Source organism: Mirounga leonina, unplaced genomic scaffold, assembly GCF_011800145.1.
Source record: "Mirounga leonina isolate KUSES-001 unplaced genomic scaffold, KU_Mleo_1.0 Mir_173, whole genome shotgun sequence".
NCBI classification, from domain to species: domain Eukaryota; kingdom Metazoa; phylum Chordata; class Mammalia; order Carnivora; family Phocidae; genus Mirounga; species Mirounga leonina.
Window position 1 is genome coordinate 16,194,026 of NW_023270447.1, and position 17,365 is coordinate 16,211,390.

A 17,365-nucleotide genomic window follows, 5' to 3' on the forward strand; every position below is an offset into this window, starting at 1 on the left:
GGGTCTTTGTCTGACTTTGGGATCAAGGTAATGCTGGCCTCATAAAATGAGTTTGGAAGTTTTCCTTCCATTTCTATTTTTTGGAACAGTTTCCGAAGAATAGGTATTAATTCTTCTTTAAATGTTTGGTAGAATTCCCCTGGGAAGCCATCTGGCCCTAGGCTCTTGTTTGTTGGGAGATTTTTGATTATTGCTTCAATTTCCTTACTGGTTATGGGTCTGTTCAGGTTTTCTATTTCTTCCTGGTTCAGTTTTGGTAGTTTATAGGTCTCTAGGAATGCATCCATTTCTTCCAGATTGTCTAATTTGCTGGCATAGAGTTGCTCATAATATGTTCTTATAATTGTTTGTATTTCTTTGGTGTTGGTTGTGATCTCTCTTCTTTGATTCATGATTTTATTTATTGGGGTCATTTATCTTTTCTTTTTGATAAGTCTGGCCAGGGGTTTATCAATCTTGTTAATTCTTTCAAAGAACCAGCTCCTAGTTTCATTGATCTGTTCTACTGTTCTTTTGGTTTCTATTTCATTGGTTTCTGCTCTGATCTTTATTATTTCTCTTCTCCTGCTGGGCTTAGGCTTTATTTGCTGTTCTTTCTCCAGCTCCTTTAGGTGTAGGGTTAGGTTGTATATTTGAGACCTTTCCTATTTCTTGAGAAAGCTTTGTATTGCTATATACTTTCCTCTCAGGACCGCCTTTCCTGTATCCCAAAGATTTTGAACAGTTGTGTTTTCATTTTCATTTGTTTCCATGAATTTTTTAATTCTTCTTTAATTTCCTGGTTGACCCATTCATTCTTTAGTAGGATGCTCTTTACCCTCCATGTATTTGAGTTCTTTCCAACTTTCCTCTTGTGATTGAGTTCTAGTTTCAAAGCATTGTGGTCTGAAAATATGCAGGGAATGATCCCAATCTTTTGGTACGGGTTGAGACCTGATTTGTGACCAGGATGTGATCTATTCTGGAGAATGTTCCATGGGGACTAGAGAAGAATGTGTATTCTGTTGCTTTGGGATGGAATGTTCTGAATATATCTGTGAAGTCCATTTGGTCCAGTGTGTCATTTAAAGCCTTTATTTCCTTGATGATCTTTTGCTTAGATGATCTGTCCATTTCAGTGAGGGGGGTGATAAAGTCCCCTACTATTACTGTATTGTTATTGATGTGTTTCTTTGCTTTTGTTATTAATTGGCTTATATAATTGGCTGCTCCCATGTTAGGGGCATAGATATTTACAATTAATTGTTAGATCTTCTTGTTGGATGGACCCTTTAAGTAGGATATAGTGTCCTTCCTCATCTCTTATTATAGTCTTTGGTTTAAAATCTAATTTGTCTGATATAAGGATTGCCACCCCAGCTTTCTTTTGATGTCCATTAGCATGGTAAATGGTTTTCCACCCCCTCACTTTCAATGTGGAGGTATCTTTGGGTCTAAAATGAGTCTCTTGCAGGTAGCATATCAATGGGTCTTGTTTTTTTTTTTATCCAATCTGATACCCTGTGTCTTTTGATTGGCATTTAGCCCATTTACATTCAGGGAAACTATTGAAAGATATGAATTTAGTGCCACTGTATTGCCTGTAAGGTGACTGTTACTGTATATTGTCTCTATTCCTTTCTGGTCTATGCTACTTTTAGGCTCTCTCTTTGCTTAGAGGACCCCTTTCAAGATTTCTTGTAGGGCTGGTTTGGTGTTTGCAAATTCTTTTAGTTTTTGTTTGTCCTGGAAGCTTTTTATCTCTCCATCTGTTTTCAATGACAGCCTAGCTGGATAGAGTATTCTTGGCTGCATATTTTTCTCATTTAGTGCTCTGAATATATTATGCCAATCCTTTCTGGCCTGCCAGGTCTCTGTGGTTAGGTCTGCTGCCAATCTAATGTTTCTACCATTGTAGGTTACAGACCTCTTGTCCTGAGCTGCTTTCAGGATTTTCTCTTTGTCTCTGAGACTCATAAGTTTTACTATTAGATGTCGGAGTGTTGACCTATTTTTATTGATTTTGAGGGGGTTTCTCTGTGCCTCCTGGATTCTGATGCCTGTTTCTTCCCCAAATTAGGGAAATTATCTGCTATGATTTGCTCCAATATACCTTCTGCCTCTCTCTCTCTTTCTTCTTCTTCTGGGATCCCAATTATTCTAATATTGTTATATCTTATGGTATTACTTATCTCTCGAATTCTGCCCTCATGATCCAGCAGTTATTTATCTCTCTTTTTCTCAGCTTCTTTATTCTCCATCATTTGTTCTTCTGTATCACTAATTCTGTCTTCTGCCTCATTTATCCTAGCAGTTAGAGCCTCCATTTTTGATTGCACCTCATTAATAGCCTTTTTGATTTTGACTTGGTTAGATTTTAGTTCTTTTATTTCTCCAGAAAGAGTTTCTCTAGTATCTTCCGTGCTTTCTTCAAGCCCAGCTAGTATCTTTATAATTGTCATTCTGAACTCTAGTTCTGACATCTTACTAATGTCTGTATTGATTAGGTCCCTGGCAGTCGGTACTGCCTCTTGTTCTTTTTTTTGAGGTGAGTTTTTCAATCTTGTCATTTTGTCCAGAGGAGAATAGATGAATGAGAAAACAAAGTGCTAACAGGGTAACAATGACCCCAGAAAAATATACACTAAACAAATCAGAAGAGACCCAAAACCAGGGGGAAAAGAAAGGGAAAGAAAGAAAAGAAAAAAGAATATGATCAAACATGATCAGGATGGTGAATAGATCAGTGCCACACACTAGATTTTGGGCGTATTTTGGTCTGTTAGAAGAAACTGCCTCCCAAAATTTTAAAGAAAGAAAAACTTACATATGTACAAAAATAAAGGTAAATACGATGAAGGGATGGAATACTGACTCTAAAGATGAAAATTATAAAAGATTTTATAAAAAGAATTGATAAGAAGTTGGTTGAAAAAAGAAAGAAGAGAAATTAAAAAAAAGGTGGGGGGAGAGAATGTGACCAGGCAGGAGACTAGAACAAAGCCATACACTAGAGATTAAGGGTATATTTTGGTCTGTTAGAAGAAACTGTATCCCAAAATTTTAAAGAGAGAACAACTTATATATATACAAAAAATAAGGTTAACTACAATGAAGGGATAGAATATGACTCTAAAAATGAAAAATAAAAAAGATTTTTAAAAAAGGGGATTGATAAGATGTTGGTTGAAAAAGGGAAAAAGAAAAATTCAAAAAAAATAGAAAAAGAAAATTTAAAAAATTAACTTTGAAAGACTAAAGAATCATGGGGAAAAAAGCCATGAATTCTTTTTTTTTTTTTTTAAAGACTTTATTTATTTGTCAGAGAGAGAGAGAGCACACAAGCAGGGGGAGGGGTAGACAGAGGGTGAAGCCATGAATTCTATGTGCAGTATTTCCCCAGTGCTGGAATTCTGCCGTTCTCATTGATCGGTAAACTTGGTCTTGGCTGGCTGTTCTTGCTGATCTTCTGGGGGAGGGGCCTGTTGCGTGGTTCCCAAATGTCTTTGCCGGAGGTGGAATTGCCCTGCCCTTGCCGGTCCGGGCTAAGTCATCTGCTCGGGTTTGCTCTTGGGAACTTTTGTTCCCTGCAAGCTTTCCGTTCAGCTTTGGAGGACGACAGTGAAATGGCGGCCTCCGATCTCCGCCCCGGAGGAGCCAAGAACTTGGGGCCCCACTCCTCAGTGCGCCCCCAGAGAAAAGCAGTCAGTCACTCCCGTCTCCCTGGTCTCCGGCTGCACTCCGTGCTCACCCGGCCTGTGACCGAGCATTTCTATCTCTGGCACAGGACCCCACGTGGAGTCTCCAAACCCAGCAGATCTCTGTGGTGCGCTCCCGCACCGCTCCTCCCAGGGGAGGAAGGGGAGTCTCCCCAGATCTGCAACTTGTTGGGTCCTTGCTGGAGGAGCAGTGGCCCGACTGTGGTGCAGATCGCGGTTTATGGCAACCCTGAGCTGAGAGCCCGCTCCTCGGCTCCATCTCTGCAGTCGGCTTCCCTGCTCTGATACATGGGAGCTCTGCCATACTCAGGCACCCCTGGTCTTTCTGTGATCCTGAGGGTCCTGAGACCCCACTGTCCCAGTGAGAGTTCCACCCCCTGCTTAGCCACTGGAGCGATGTCCCTCAGCGGAGCAGATTTCTAAAAGTTCTGATTTTGTGCTCCGCTGCTCTGTTACTTGCCAGAAGTGGCCAATGGAGGCCCCCTCCCCGACAGTCTATCTTCCTGAATATCGCCTCGGATTCACTTCTCTGCACGTCCTACCTTCCAGAAAGCTGTCACTTTTCTGTGCAGAGAGTTGCTGCTATTCTTTTCTTCGATCTCTTGTTGAGTTCGTATGTGTTCAGAATGGTTTGATCCCTATCTAGCTGAATTCCTGTGACCAGATGAAATTTAGGTCCCTACTCCTCTGCCATCTTGCTCCTCCTCCCTCTTTTTTTATATATATATTTTTTATTCAGATACAGAAACTCTGGTTCACCTCTGGCTGAACATTGGCTACCTCAGTGCTCAGTGTTGGCCTACTTCACCCATTCTTCAGTGGCCACCAGAACATTCTGTTTTCTCCTACACACCTTGCCTTTGTGCGTCTTCCCTTATAATGTTCCCCAGAAGCCTGACCTTCTTCACCAGGGCCCAGTTATGGGGCTGCAACATGTTTAGAAGAATGAGTGTGTGTGTGTGTGTGTGTGTGTGTATTTAACCTACCACATACAGCCCACGTTGCCATGTTTATTTTCTGACAGATTGTGCTCCCAGCCACTTTTGTGTTTTTGGCTCTGATGCTTTCCATCATCATCCCTCCCTTTGGTGAATATCCGGCTTTGATCCTTCACCCCTGGATGTATGGGCAGCAGTACACTTTCTTCAGGTGTGTAGACTCATCCCTAAAGGTCATCATTCACCCCTGTGGGTTGTGGGGCTCCCAGGTCAGACTGCTTGGTGGGATCTTCCCCTTTCCACAGCAACCAGTGTGGTAGGGAGCCTTGGACTGCCCTCCAAAGGAAGTTAATGTATCCATCACTTGAGAATGGTGACCCCAAGTGGACAAGTAGGACTGCCAGGAGTAAGAAAAGAGAAAGTAAAGGTTGAGTGAATAGGTTGTACTCCATCTTTTTGAGGTATAGACATGATATGCCAGCAGATTGCCAGGCATGTGGAAGTAGCACATTCCCTTCCCAGGAGACCTACAACCACCCCTAGGCAGCATTCTGTGGCTTGAATACATGCCCAGTATGGAGCAGCCATTCAGTGCACGCCTGTCGAGTTGTGTGTTGGCTGCTTTGTCCCTTTGTCCCAGTCATGTATCTGTCAAGTAAGCCCCTCTCACTCTGTCTAGTTTGGACCAGCCAGGCAGTGAGCAGCTTGCAGCACTTGCAGACGTCCTCCTGAACAAGCCAGGCTTTGGCAACCGCTGCCTGAAGGAAGAATGGCTTCTGTAAGTCCCTACACACCCCTGTTCTCCCAGCAGCAGCTGCCCTAGGCAAGCCCTGAGGACGGGGTCCTGGCATGGCAGGTCTCGAGAGGCCCCATCTCCATCCTGCTCTCTGTTACACAGGTGCTTACACATCCCTGGCTGTCACCCTGCCTCTCCTTCAACACCCGTGTGCAAGGGTGTCACCACCTCTTAGGAAGCTCCTGTGTCAACAGTCAGCTCTGTATTTCTAGAATTCCCAGTATAGAAAGTTCTGTACTGAGTTGACATATGCTTCCCACAACGTATTTGAAAGGAATCTGAGCAGGGAAAGGAGGGAGTTGTGGGACGTGCTATTGTTTAATTAGACCTAGAATGGCATTAATTACATAACTTTCAATTCCTGTAAGTACAGAGAAGGGAGTTATAGAGAGTAGTTGAAATCCACTAAGAATCCTAAAATTTCAGTATAATTTTAATGGCTTGTCTCATTCAGTGTTTTTCAGAGCTATAGGTAAGGACCAAAACAGATGAAGTTCCAGCTCCTCTTTTATTTGTTCTGTTTCTCAACAGCTAGAGGTGCCAGGAGGAAGAAGGCAGATAAAACAGTCCACAAAGTAGATAGTTATTGCCCAGCCCCACACCTAGTCAATCAACAAAATTCTGGTCTTAATTTTTTTTGAGCAGAAACTAACCTCCAAGAATAGAAGAAGATGTGTGGGTCTGAGGACATAGAGGAAAGGCTAAAGAGAGGGTTAGGCGCTATTTCTTATTTTTAGGGATTTTTATCAACTGGAGCTGCTTGTGAAATATTTTCTTGCCTTCCATGAGGGAGTATCCCTGTGGCAATTCAACCCCCTGGAAGACTCCTTCTGTGTCCCCGAACATCACCCACCTGTTCCAGAAGCAGAAATGGACGCCAGAGGACCCCTCGCCCTCCTGCATGTGCAGCACCAGAGAGAAGCTCACCATGCTCCCTGAGTGCCCCGAGGGCGCAGGGGGGCTCCCACCCCCTCAGGTAGCTCGACCATCCGTGGGAAACCAGGGGCCCTGAGTCTGCCTGTGACAGCAGGGATTGGGGGAAATGCACTGTGCCTCCCGAGTTTGTAGACTAACATTTCAAACTGACAGCTGAGTGAAGGGCCAGAGGAGTCCTCGGGTTCTCTCAGAGGGGCGTGCTAAAGGGCCCTGTCACAGCTAGTAGCTCCATTTTCCACCAGGCACTACCTCTTCAATCTAATTAAAAAAAAAAAAAAAAAAAACTTTAAACACTGAAAAAATATACAAGTCGGGACACCTTGTGGCTCAGTTGGTTAAGTGTCTGCCTTCGGCTCAGGTCATGATCCCAGGGTCCTGGGATTGAGCCCCACATCGGGCTCCCTGCTCAGCGGGGAGCCTGCTTCTCCCTCTGCCTGCCACTCCCCCTGCTTGTGCTCTCTTTCTCTCTGCAAATAAATGAATAAAATCTTTTTTTTAAAAGCATTTAAAAAAGAAAATATACAAGTCATGTATGCTCATTATAGAAAAATTAGAAAATACAGTTAAGTCAGAAGAAAAAAAATCATCCTATAATTGGAGATAACCAATAACATTTGCTTTTTATCCATTAAAACAGGATTATATTCAAAATGCTGTCGTGAAACCTGTTATTTTCACTTAAATATATCACGAACATAGGTTCATGTCAATAAATATACATCCTCACTTTCAATGCCTGCATGCTATTCCACTGTTTCATTTAATTTGTGTAACTAACCTCTCATTGAACATGTGAGTTTTCAGTGTTTTCCATTCCAATGTAGTGTCCATTCAAATGCATATGTATTTGCACACTTGTTAACAACTTAAGACATTTGCCACATGCTGTGTAACTAACATGCATATGCATGCATGAGTGCACGTGCGTGCATGCATACACACACACACATACACAAACACAGCCAGCCACCTACATTTTTCTCTGAGCAGCATTCTCTTTGGGGAGGGTTTTTTTTTTTTTTTAAGATTTTATTTATTTGAGAAGGAGAGGGAGAGAGAGATCACAAGCAGGAGGGAGGGATAGAGGAAGAAGCTGAGTCCCCACTGAGCAGGGAGCCCAATGCGGGACTCGATCCCAGGACCTGAGCCGAAGGCAGATGCTTAACTGGCTGAGCCACCCAGGAGCCCTTTTTTGGGAGTTCTGAACTCCTTGATGTGTCACCCCAGTGAGCCTCTCCCAGGGGTGTCAGAGACAGTAAAAGGAGCCAGAGAAGTCTTACTCTGTCTTCAGTTGCTAACAGGCCTCCCAGCTGACTGGCATGGAACTGGGCCTCGTGTGGCCCTCTCTAATGATGTGCCAGTGATTGAATGATTCCCCAAGAAGCAGTGTGTCCCAGTGGGATGAGCACTGGCATTGGCACAGAGAGCTCCAGTCTGGTTACTTGGCCTCTCTGAGCCTTCATTTCCTCATTTATAAATTAAAGATAACTACTTACGTCGTAGCGTTATTATGAGAATGCAATGAAATAATGTGGGTAAAGAAACTGTATTATTTAGAATTAGATTCAACTGAACTGATGACAACCTCAAACTGATGGTGGATAAAAATAAGACACAAGTGAAAGTTCATGCAGGCAGTCGGTGACCTTGTGTTCTGTTGCTCCTCCCTGGTAAACACCCCTTAGCCTCACTGGCCAACATGGCAGAAGCTACTCTCCTGGTAGCAGAGTAGAAGACGAAGAGAGGGCAAAGTGTGCAAATGCACTGTCTTTTAAGGAAGATTTCCAGAAGCTACCACACTGCCCTTTCTCTTAAACATGATTAGCCAGTACTGAACATCAAGGAAGACTGAGAACTGTATAGTCTTTATTCTGGGAGGCCTTGAACCCAACAAAAGAGTGTGTTACCATGGCATACAGCAGAAGGGCAGAGCACATGATGGGGGACAACTAAATTTTGCGATAGCATCAATCACCACTGTTGGCCTATCAGTGATTCTGTGTTTGTGAGCATCCTCCTGTTTTTCTCTTTTTCTTATTTGGTAAAAGCATATACCTTTATATTTTTCAAGCAATATGTTTTCCCTTTGAATCACAACTCAGCCACTGCAGCGTCATAGAGATTCCAGAAGAGGGAATCAGGGAACTTGTTCCAATTCTCTGTACCCCAAGAGGAAACTTTGCTTCTGCTGGGATGACTGAGGGGCCTTGCCGCCACTTCAACTCAGATACATCCAGCACTGGGACACAGCACAGGAGTCCTTGGCTGGGAAGACAGGGGAGGAGGGCCAAGCATAGCTACGTGGAGATTCATTTCCTCAGTGGATCCTACTTTCAAGGCTGCCTGCCTAGCTTAGAACTTTTTTTCAATAATTAGTCCTTGGTCCCTAGTGGGAAAATTTAACAGATCCCCATAGGCAGAGTCCTAGAAAAAGGCAAGCCAGTTCTTGTGATTTTTTTTTTAATCACTCCCACATTTCCTATCATTGATGCTTCTCTTGGGAGCAAAACTGAATCTCAGGCATCAGTACAGGAGATGCTGTGTGTGTGTGTGTGTCTTTTACACACACACACACATATGCTCATATTTAGACCCACTCATCCCACTCACTCAAACACACTCTCCTATTCAGCCTGGAATAAAGCCAAAGGATATGGGCTTCACTCAGAGCTGGTAAATTGTACACATCAGGAAAATGGGGGTGTTGATGCGGTCTTCTCTAGGGTCCCTTCCTGTCCTAACATTCTTTGAATGGTGGTAAGTCCTGATGTGGAAGTGCTCCATCCCTGACTTCTAGAATACACAGAGATCAAGTTGTAGGAGTCTTTTATTTGATAGAATTTTTAGAAAATAATTTATCACAAATTACCAGACACCAGCAACTGTTCCAGCCTAGTTTCTACCAGGGTAGCATGGCAGGTCCCCTAGATGCCATTCTCAGCTTGAGAAGCAGGTGACAGAGTGAAAAGAGCAGGGTTATGGAGACAGACCGATGTAGGTTCAAATCCTAGCACAACCCCCTATAATTTCTGTAACTTGGTGCAAGTTAGCTGAGCTTTCTGGACCTCAGTTTCTCTGGCTGTAAATTAAAGCAACAATTCCTCTTTCATAAGTGTATAAGGATTAAGAGAGACAATGAATATAGAGCATTTAACACAGTGCCTGACACACAGTAAGCATTCAGTAGATGCTAGTTCTCCTAGCATTGGAGGAACCAAGTGAAGAAAGTGAATTGAAGGGAGTAAAATGGGAAAGGGGGATGGGGAGGCAGAAAGTGTATAAAAATGAAAAGAATGGTATGTGATGGTATGTGTGATGTGTTTTTAATGCCACCAGAAATACCCTCATCTACATCTGAGTTGTGCCCTTGACACCTCAGGTACTTGATTGACCAAAACTGAACCAACACTATGTAGACCCAAATTTAAAGTAATATTGCCACCTGGTGGCCAAACTCATGCGCTTTTTGACTCTTCCAAAGGCGAGACCAGCTTCCAGTTCTAGATACATTTTGAAAGCAATCTATAAATGGTAAGGGACTGTTTGAATTCTTTCATCCATGTCACAGATTTATTGATTCACCTACATTGCAGGTAGTATTCTGAGTGCTGGGGACACCACAGAGAAAGTCCCTGCTCTCCGAGAATTTAATCATACAGGGAGGTAACAGATAAAAACAAGGAAGCCAATGAATTGGAAAGAAAATTTGAGAGAGAGATGCAGATGAGAAGATAATGCAGCAGTAGGTCATGATAGAGAGTGACTAGAAATAGAAAATACTTCTCTGAGGAGTAAAATGGAGGCTGATAACTTGAATGATGATGAACTAGCCATGTGAGGTTGTCTGGGCAGAGCAATGCAGGCAGAGGGCATGGCCAAGTGCAGAGCTACCTCAGGAATGAGGGGTGTGCAGTGGAGAAGCAGGGAGGACAGATGGGGAGGGTGAGGAGTAAGGAGAGTGGCGGCCAAATGGCTCAGAGAGCAGGGTAGGGCCGGATTGTGTGGCTGTGTCAGCCTTGGTGATGATCCTCAGAGGAACCTAGGGTTTATTGGAATGGGAAAAGCAAGGGCTGGGATATTCTGATCTACATTTTTATTTATTTATTTTTATTATTTTTTTTAAAAGGGTCATTCTTATTCTTTTTTTTTAAGATTTTATTTATTTATTTGAGACAGAGAGAATGAGAGAGAGAGCACATGAGAGGGGGGAGGGTCAGAGGGAGAAGCAGACTCCCTGCAGAGCAGGGAGCCCGATGCGGGACTCGATCCCGGGACTCCAGGATCATGACCTGAGCCGAAGGCAGTCGCTTAACCAACTGAGCCACCCAGGCGCCCCTGATCTACATTTTTAAAGCTCAGTTTGGCTGCTGGGTGGAGAATGGATTTTTTTTTTTTTTAAGATTTTATTTATTTACTTGTCAGAGAGAGAGAGCGCACAAGCAGGGGGAGAGGCAGAGGGAGAGGGAGAAGCAGACTCCCCACTGAGCAGGGAGCCCGATGCAGGGCTCGATCCCAGGATCCTGGGATCATGCCCCGAGCCAAAGGCAGAAGCCTAACTGACTGAGCCACTCAGGCATCCCTGGAGAATGGATTTGGAGGGCCAGGGTGGAATAAGGGAGATCAGTCTGGACATTTCTGTCGAGGTCCAGATGAGGTCTGAGTGGAGGCTTGGACTAGGGTGGTAGTCTGGAACTGGAGCAGTGGGGATGGAGTGGAGATTTATTTTGGAGTTGGAACTATCCTATCTTGTCAATGGATTGGAGAAAAGAGAGGAATCCAAGATGGCTCCCACTTCTTTAAAGTGGGAACCAGGCATATGCCAGTGCTTTATTCAGTATCTTCCCAGCAGCTGAGTCCATAAATAATTTTTAGAGAACAAGCAGATTCCAAGGTGACTAACACAGATGTCTTATTGCCTCAGAGAATACAGCGCAGCACTGAAATTCTACAAGACCTTACAAACAGGAACATCTCCGACTTCTTGGTAAAAACCTATCCTGCTCTTATACGAAGCAGGTAAGAAGAAATTCTTTCATACTTTACAACCTGGCTCCCTGTAGAAAGTACTAACTGGAGACGGAAGATAATTTATTCACACAACTTATCGACAATCAGGGCAGTGGAAAATTTTCTTTTTCCTGATTTACCCGAAAAAGCAATTGAGACATATATAAAGTAAAATGCAACTTAAGATTAATTTTGTTTTCATCTTTTGTTTTGTTTAGGCGAAGCAGTCTTAAAGTTTAACCCGTGCACCATTAAAAATAAAATAAGAAAGCACAAAATGCATCCAACAATGCAGCCTCATGTTTTAACTAGTTCAGAAAGAGAGACAACATTTGGAAGGGCCAGTAAAGGAGAAAAAAGAGAGAAAAGGAGAGAAGCAAGAGGGAAAATAATGAGCAAAAAGGAGAAAGGAACAAATCAGACCGATGTAGGAAAAAAGCAGCGGGATGGCAGCGTGTGAGGGAGGCCACAGGTTGGCCAGGTTCGCCGCAGCTCGTCACACCCTAGCTGTAAATTCTCCTCTCGGTCACTGCCCTTCAGTCTGCCCGCCCGTGAGCTCTTCTGTGCGTGCCCCCTTCTCTCAGCTCAGCAGCTGTTCCTCAAGGGCGCGGCGGGGGATGGGTGGCGTCAGCAGCCTCTGTCCAAGCTTGACAAGAGCATGCTCTAGAAAGGGGGTCCTGGGGAACCCTGAGCCAGTCCCCGTGTGCTCTGGGGCCTTAAAATAAAACACATACTGTCTAATTTTCATAGTCCTTTCAGTGGCTTCTTCTGCCAGACCCTGAACAAAGGATAAACGGACTCAGTTAACTAGAACATGCTGCCAGTGGGGAGAGCTGCTGCTGAGAAGGCCGCGCCAAGCCAGCTCTAGCAAAATGGAAAACGCCGTCCAAGCACACAAATAAGAGCAGCGTGCATAGAATTTATTCAGTAATGCAGTAAAACCCCGACCATCCCAAACTTGGCTCTCAGCAATGAATTTGCAATATGGAATTGGGGATTTTGTGCTTGATGACAGTGATAGTTTGGGGGCCTGAACTGCGAGGTCTAGAATTGGCATCTGCTCATTACTTGTCATTTTACCCCTGATTGGCTGGAAGTCAGTCTCTTAACCTTGGGCTTGGACTAAGTCAGCCCTTCTCCCAAGTGTGCAGGTGATTAATATTAGAGTCTTGTTTGTGCAGGGTGGAAGATGGGAGGGCTGCAGCCTTCACTCCACACTGGTATAGTGGTTGCCCTATTTTCTGGCTCCAGATGGTCAGACAAACGACCTGACCACAGGACCACCCAGAAAGCCCAGAATGCAGGATGTGACTTGGAGAGCCAACGGTGGAACCCAGTCCTTCCTCTGCATGTGTACTTGGGCTTGGCCCCTGGGCTGAGAAGCTTCCCATTGTTTGGATATCAAGAAATGCAAAACTGCCCTGCAAGACTGAGCGGCCCCAATGAGTGTTTGGAAGGAAAGTTAACACTACCACCTTCCTTAGGGTATTCATTGTATGATTTGTTTTGGCTTTCAGCTTAAAGAGCAAATTCTGGGTCAACGAACAGAGGTAAGAAACTACTTTTGTGAAATTAAAATCTCAGATTGATCCATTTAAAATAACTGCACATGAAAAAAGCCACACCTGGAGCCACATGGGCTGTTCTATATGTACTCAGGAACTCACAAGTCATGTCCTGAAGGATATGTGGCTAAGCAATAGATCTCCTTGGAGGATATATAGGGGAGGAGGTGTTCCCCTAAGAGGCGTTCCAGAGTATTCTCACTCAGAGGGGGTTCTAAAACCTCACAAGGTTAACAATTGAGAGGGCTACAGTGACAGGATGTGTAACCCAAGCCTTGCCACTCTTTGGCCCAACCCTCTTGAGCCTCAGGGAGTCTGGCCCAGCCCCAGACTAACCCCATTCCTGCGGCATTCTGGAGGCTCAAGTAGTTTCAGAGGCTTGGAGGATCATCCAGGATATTCTAAGAGTGAGCTGGCCTCCCATGGTCCCTCAGCAGTAGGGCCTCTAGAATGAATGCAGAGCTGATATTAACTTGATTTCCTGGGTGGATACTAAACCATGAAAGGGAAATCCAGCCTTTAGAATTGCTCCCTAGAGGGAAGTGTGGGGTCTCAGTTGAAGCAGAAATGGGTGGGGCAATTTGAGTCCCTGAGAAATAAAGTTCCCCTCCTCTGCCTTGCCAACAGATTAATTTTTTCTTATCAAGGAGTTTGGCGTTTATCCTGCCACTGAAGGGCTTTACACCCGAGAGTGACAGGCCCAGATTGGTGTTTGAGCATGATCGCTTGAGACTGCCAAGCAGTGTGGAAAATGGGTGAAAGCAGGAGAGATCCGATGCTAGGACCCCAGTTAAGGTGCTAGAAACAGAGTTAGGGCAGGGGATCTGCAAAGCACAGGAGTGGCACCAGAAAGGAATCCTTGGTTGGGGTGTAGGGAAAGTCAGGGAAGACATCAAAAAGAAGATGACATATGACAGATGAGTCCGAGTTGGCCAGATGCTCAAAAAAGGGAAAGGCCCTCCTGGGAAACTAGCAGCCCCTCCTCGGCAGAGACGCCAAAGCAGCCTGGACCAGCGGGGGCTCTGGAAGTAATCTGACATGGCTGGAATACTCCACTTGAGGGAAGACATGAGCAGGGGTGACGTTGGAGAAGTGGGCAGAGACCAAACTCAGTAAAGATTGGGACTTTTCCTGGTGGAAACAAGGAAGGGTTAATAGTTGGTTTGTAAAGTGGAGCCATGTTGCTGACTAGTCCGGACAATTGCTCCCAAAGTACACATTTCCCTGCAGAAACCGAGAGAGCTATTGACAGGTGTGAAGCACCACAAGCATGGTTCGTGGCCCTGACTTGAGGACTTCTTGTTCCCTTGTCAGGTATGGAGGAATTTCCATTGGAGGAAAGCTCCCAGTTCTTCCCATCACTGCAGAAGCACTTGTTGAATTTTTAAGCCATCTTGGCCAGATGATGAATGTGAGCGGGGTATGTAAACAGCCTGGAGATTTGGATAGAACGTCTGACATGCTGGTTATCATGAAACAGAAATAATCATGAGTACTAAGTGGGGAAAAAAACCCTTGTGCTGTTTTCTAGGGCCCTATCACCAGAGAGGCTTCTAAGGAAATGCCTGCTTTCCTTAAACATCTAGAAACTGAAGACAACATAAAGGTACTGGTCCTGCCTCATCTGCCCTAGAGCTAAAAACTCACGTGAGCTAGTTACTTCATTTTTTTTTCCCCAGCTTAATTACATTCCATCCCTCCTCATGTTGAAATCTAGCCTGGAATGTCTTCCAGCTGCCAAACCCTTCCTCCTCCTCCTCACATTCTTTCTCCTGCAGCTCATTTTTTCTTTTTCTTTTTTTTTTTCAAGACTTTATTTGAGAGAGAGAGAATGAGAGACAGAGAGCATGAGAGGGAGGAGGGCCAGAGGGAGAAGCAGACTCCCCACCGAGCAGGGAGCCCGATGCAGGACTCGATCCAGGGACTCCAGGATCATGACCTGAGCTGAAGGCAGTCGCTCAACCAACTGAGCCACCCAGGCGCCCGCAGCTCATTTTTTCTTAAAACAGCTATAGCACAGCCTAACCAAGTCCATCCCTGCCCTGTAGGTGTGGTTTAACAACAAAGGCCGGCATGCCCTGGTGAGCTTTCTCAACGTGGCCCACAACGCCATCTTACGGGCCAGCCTGCACAAGGACAACAACCCTGAGGAGTACGGCATCACCGTCACCAGCCAGCCCCTGAACCTGACCAAGGAGCAGCTCTCAGAGATCACAGTGTAAGCTGCCGCCGTGGCCCCCAGCCTCCCAGCTCACCGGTCGCCCTCTCCACTCTCGGGACACGCGGAGAGGATTCTATCGAACGTGAGCTGCTGGGCTGGATGGCAAGGTTGTTAAATCAGGCACACACGAACATGAGACGTTCAAGTGCCTCGTGTACCAAATGGCTTGGCCATTCTTTCTCTTCATATTTATTTGGAAAGTAAGCATAGATTTGGTTCTCTTCCCTTTTGGCTCTTGATAACAAGTTGCTCCTGGAGCTTACACAAATATTCTCACCAGTTTGCAAAGTGACTGCCGGGAACTGGGAAAGCTGAGCCAATCTTTCATCTCCCTGGGAGTAATCATTTTAGATTCCGGTAATTTCCCTCAGATGGCCAGGCTTTCAAGATGTCAACAGACCCTTGCCTTCCTCAAGCTTAAGCTCTTACTGCACAGCTTCAGGCAGTAAACGACATCAATCCCATTCAATTTGTAGTATGTGTGCGCCATTCGAGCCTTCCTTCAGTGGCAATGGCTTCTTGAGTACCGACTGCTTCTGGGAGACTGTGAGGGTCCTAATGTTCCTATCCCAGTGTATTCAGTGCCCTGAACACTCGCCCCAAACGTGCCAAGTGTCATTGGCTAAAACTTGGGCCCTGGCCCCCTGGGGCCTTCCTTTGGACACCCTCTGAGGCCCTCAACTGAGGAAGAATAGTCTGTCCTATGCCAGTTCTCTCTTGGCCCAGGTTTCTCCATCTCCTGCCAAGCCTCTTGAATCTGAAATAAGAAATAGGAGTCTTCTGTGGTTATAAAAGTAGGATATAAAATAGTATATGATCATTAAATAAAGTGTATAGAACAGAGTTTTTTAAAACTTATTTTCTACAACCCTACACAGTTTAGGGTCTTGCCTTTAAACATTTTGTGTGTTTCCTTCCAGTTATTTTTTCTCTTCTTCCTGTGTGTGTGGATCATGCCCTTTGTAGTTTCATCAGGGCAGTGCCTGGCACATGTGGTCCCTCGTGGGAATTAGTTGGAAGTGCTCCATTCTCTCTGCAGGCACTGTCCCACGCCAGGGCTGTGCTCGTATGTGAAACTTAGGTGGGACTCAGCCCACACCTGCTACCTTAGCCACATGCTTTCTCAGAGATCAAGGAAAGGGTGAAGAGAGCCAAGCTCCTGTATAACCAGCCTGTTCTCTTTTCACTTAAATTTACATTATGATTATTTCCCCATGTTGTGATGTTTCTTGAAACCATGATTTAACAAGATCTCGCAGACCATATCGCTGTCTACATAGAAAATCCAAGAGTTATCTATAGACAAATTATGAGAACTAATAAGAGGACTGTAGTATATAAGATTAATATAAGAATCCATTTCTAAACACCAACAAATTAAGGAAAGGTAATAAAATTTGTTTATATTATTATATTAACATGAAGGGGCGCCCGGGTGGCTCAGTCATTAAGCGTCTGCCTTCAGCTCGGGTCATGATCCCAGGGTTCTGGGATCGAGCCCCGCATCGGGCTCCCTGCTCAGCGGGAAGCCTGCTTCTCCCTCTCCCACTCCCCCTGCTTGTATTCCCTCTCTCACTGTCTCTCTCTCTGTCAAATAAATAGATAAAATCTTAAAAAATAAAATAAAATAAAAAATAAAAATAAATGCTCAGCTTCTCAATGAACCAGATACTGGTAAGAAGCTAAAAAAAAAAAAAATAGTCCCATTTATCTGCATAGTGCCAAACATTCCTTTAAAAAAAAAAACAACATGGAAAATGTTTGATATTAACATTAATATTAGTATTCGGTAGTAACATGGAACAGGAAACCCACAGATATCCACTTAACCTTGACCCAGTTTGACTAGCACAGCTGAGTGAAACAACAAGCTTCCAGGGGATTCTGGAGGCCATTACCTGGAGTTGGATGAGGCCTTCCCAGAGCTTGCCTTTGTCCTTCTCCTGCTTCTGCTCCTCCTTCTTCACCTCTCTTTCACTATGTCTCTCCTACTGCTGCAGGCTGACCACTTCAGTGGATGCTTTGGTTTCCATATGTGTGATTTTCGCCATGTCCTTCGTCCCAGCCAGCTTTGTCCTTTATTTGATCCAGGAGAGGGTAAACAAAGCCAAGCACCTCCAGTTTGTCAGCGGAGTGAGTCCCGCCACCTACTGGCTGACCAACTTCCTCTGGGACATTGTAAGTGTCAGGTCATGGCACCTCCC

At 44.8% G+C, this 17,365-nt stretch overlaps 1 protein-coding gene across 1 annotated transcript in view; it reads left to right on the forward strand.

Annotated features, from left to right (window-relative positions):
* ABCA4 (ATP binding cassette subfamily A member 4) overlaps nucleotides 1-17,365 on the forward strand; it is a 134,988-nt gene that overhangs the window by 90,387 nt on the left and 27,236 nt on the right. Inside the window, exons 29-37 of the mRNA XM_035017997.1 lie at nucleotides 4,723-4,847; nucleotides 5,316-5,414; nucleotides 6,222-6,408; nucleotides 11,290-11,384; nucleotides 12,893-12,925; nucleotides 14,255-14,360; nucleotides 14,472-14,546; nucleotides 14,989-15,158; nucleotides 17,162-17,339. Of these exons, the coding sequence (XP_034873888.1) occupies nucleotides 4,723-4,847; nucleotides 5,316-5,414; nucleotides 6,222-6,408; nucleotides 11,290-11,384; nucleotides 12,893-12,925; nucleotides 14,255-14,360; nucleotides 14,472-14,546; nucleotides 14,989-15,158; nucleotides 17,162-17,339 (1,068 nt within the window). The remainder of the gene's footprint in view (nucleotides 1-4,722; nucleotides 4,848-5,315; nucleotides 5,415-6,221; nucleotides 6,409-11,289; nucleotides 11,385-12,892; nucleotides 12,926-14,254; nucleotides 14,361-14,471; nucleotides 14,547-14,988; nucleotides 15,159-17,161; nucleotides 17,340-17,365) is intronic.